Source organism: Penaeus monodon, chromosome 23 (genome assembly GCF_015228065.2).
Source record: "Penaeus monodon isolate SGIC_2016 chromosome 23, NSTDA_Pmon_1, whole genome shotgun sequence".
NCBI lineage: Eukaryota > Metazoa > Arthropoda > Malacostraca > Decapoda > Penaeidae > Penaeus > Penaeus monodon.
In genome coordinates, this window is record NC_051408.1 from 39,964,344 (window position 1) to 39,965,649 (window position 1,306).

A 1,306-nucleotide genomic window follows, 5' to 3' on the forward strand; every position below is an offset into this window, starting at 1 on the left:
CACAACTATGATTTCCCACGTATACTGAAGTTCAGTCTATTCGAAAATGAGGATTGAAAAGACTAGAGCACAGAAGAAAACAACTTTTGTATATGCATTACTCGTAAAGGAAACCCTGTGGAAGAGTATATAACATTTAGCTTACCTTGCGCCTGCAGAACCACCCAGGCCGCTGCCACTGCCTCCTCCGAAGCCACCACTGCTGCCACCAACTCCGCCACTGCCTCCGAAGCCACCACTGCCTCCAAGACCTCCACTGAACCGAAACTGCTACCCCCCAAGGCTTCCACCACTTCCATGGCTGCCACCAACTCCACCACTGCCTCCAACGCCTCCACTGCCACCAAGTCCACCTGTGGGGCCAAAACTGCTGCCACCACCAAGACTTCCACCAGCTCCTCCAAGGCCTCCACTACCTCCTCCAACACCTCCACTGCCACCAACTCCACTGCCGCTGTAACCCTGTCCAGCACCGCCTCCGCTGCCACCCAATCCTGATCCACCTAATCCTCCACTCCCAGAGCCTGATCCAAATCCACTAGACCCACACCCACCCCCTAAGCCTGACCCTCCACTTCCAAAACCTGATCCACCAGTGCTGGATCCCACTCCTCCACTTCCAAAACCTGATCCACCAGTGCTGGATCCCAGTCCTCCACTACCAAACCCTGATCCACCGGTACTGGAACCACTTCCTCCACTTCCGAAGCCTGATCCACCAGCTCCTCTTCCTCCACCCCCGACTCCTCCACTGCCAAAGCCAGACCCGGACCCGCCGTGGCCTTTCCGTCCGCCGCCATAAGGGACGGGCTCGGCCACAGCCAGGCACAGCAGCGCCATCGCGGCCGCGGACGCGATCTGTCAAATAGTCATGGAGGAAAAATCATTATATTTAATTAAGCCTTTTCTTTCTATGCAGGCTTTTATTATTCATTAGAATGTCGACTTTTCGTTTACACTGTAATACCTAAATTGTTATTCCAAAAAATAAAACAACTTTTAAAAAAAAAAGGCACCGTTACACCTACCAGAGACCGATGGTTCTTCATGATACTCAGTTCTCCTTGCTCAAGAGCTGATACCCACACTGGATCGTGTGACTATTTATACTTGATTTTCTTTCAGGGATGTTGCAGTTGCCAGTTAATGCAACATCCAGCTGTCAGACATTGCAGAAAAAAGTAATTTGGTTTCTAGGAAGAGCAGAGCAAGATGCCGTTGACACTGCAGCTTCATTGAGGGAAAACCGAGTGCCTTCGAAGAAGCCTCATCGGTGAGGACCGTAAGCCTTGCTTTATTTTACCAA

At 51.2% G+C, this 1,306-nt stretch overlaps 1 protein-coding gene across 1 annotated transcript in view; it reads right to left on the minus strand.

Annotated features, from left to right (window-relative positions):
* LOC119588053 (glycine-rich cell wall structural protein 1-like) overlaps positions 1-1,068 on the minus strand; it is a 29,023-nt gene extending 27,955 nt beyond the window's left edge. Inside the window, exons 1-2 of the mRNA XM_037936752.1 lie at positions 1,029-1,068; positions 627-858 (exon numbers count right to left, since the gene is read on the minus strand). Of these exons, the coding sequence (XP_037792680.1) occupies positions 627-858; positions 1,029-1,049 (253 nt within the window). The 5' untranslated portion in view covers positions 1,050-1,068. The remainder of the gene's footprint in view (positions 1-626; positions 859-1,028) is intronic.
* Positions 1,069-1,306: the final 238 nt, after the last annotated feature.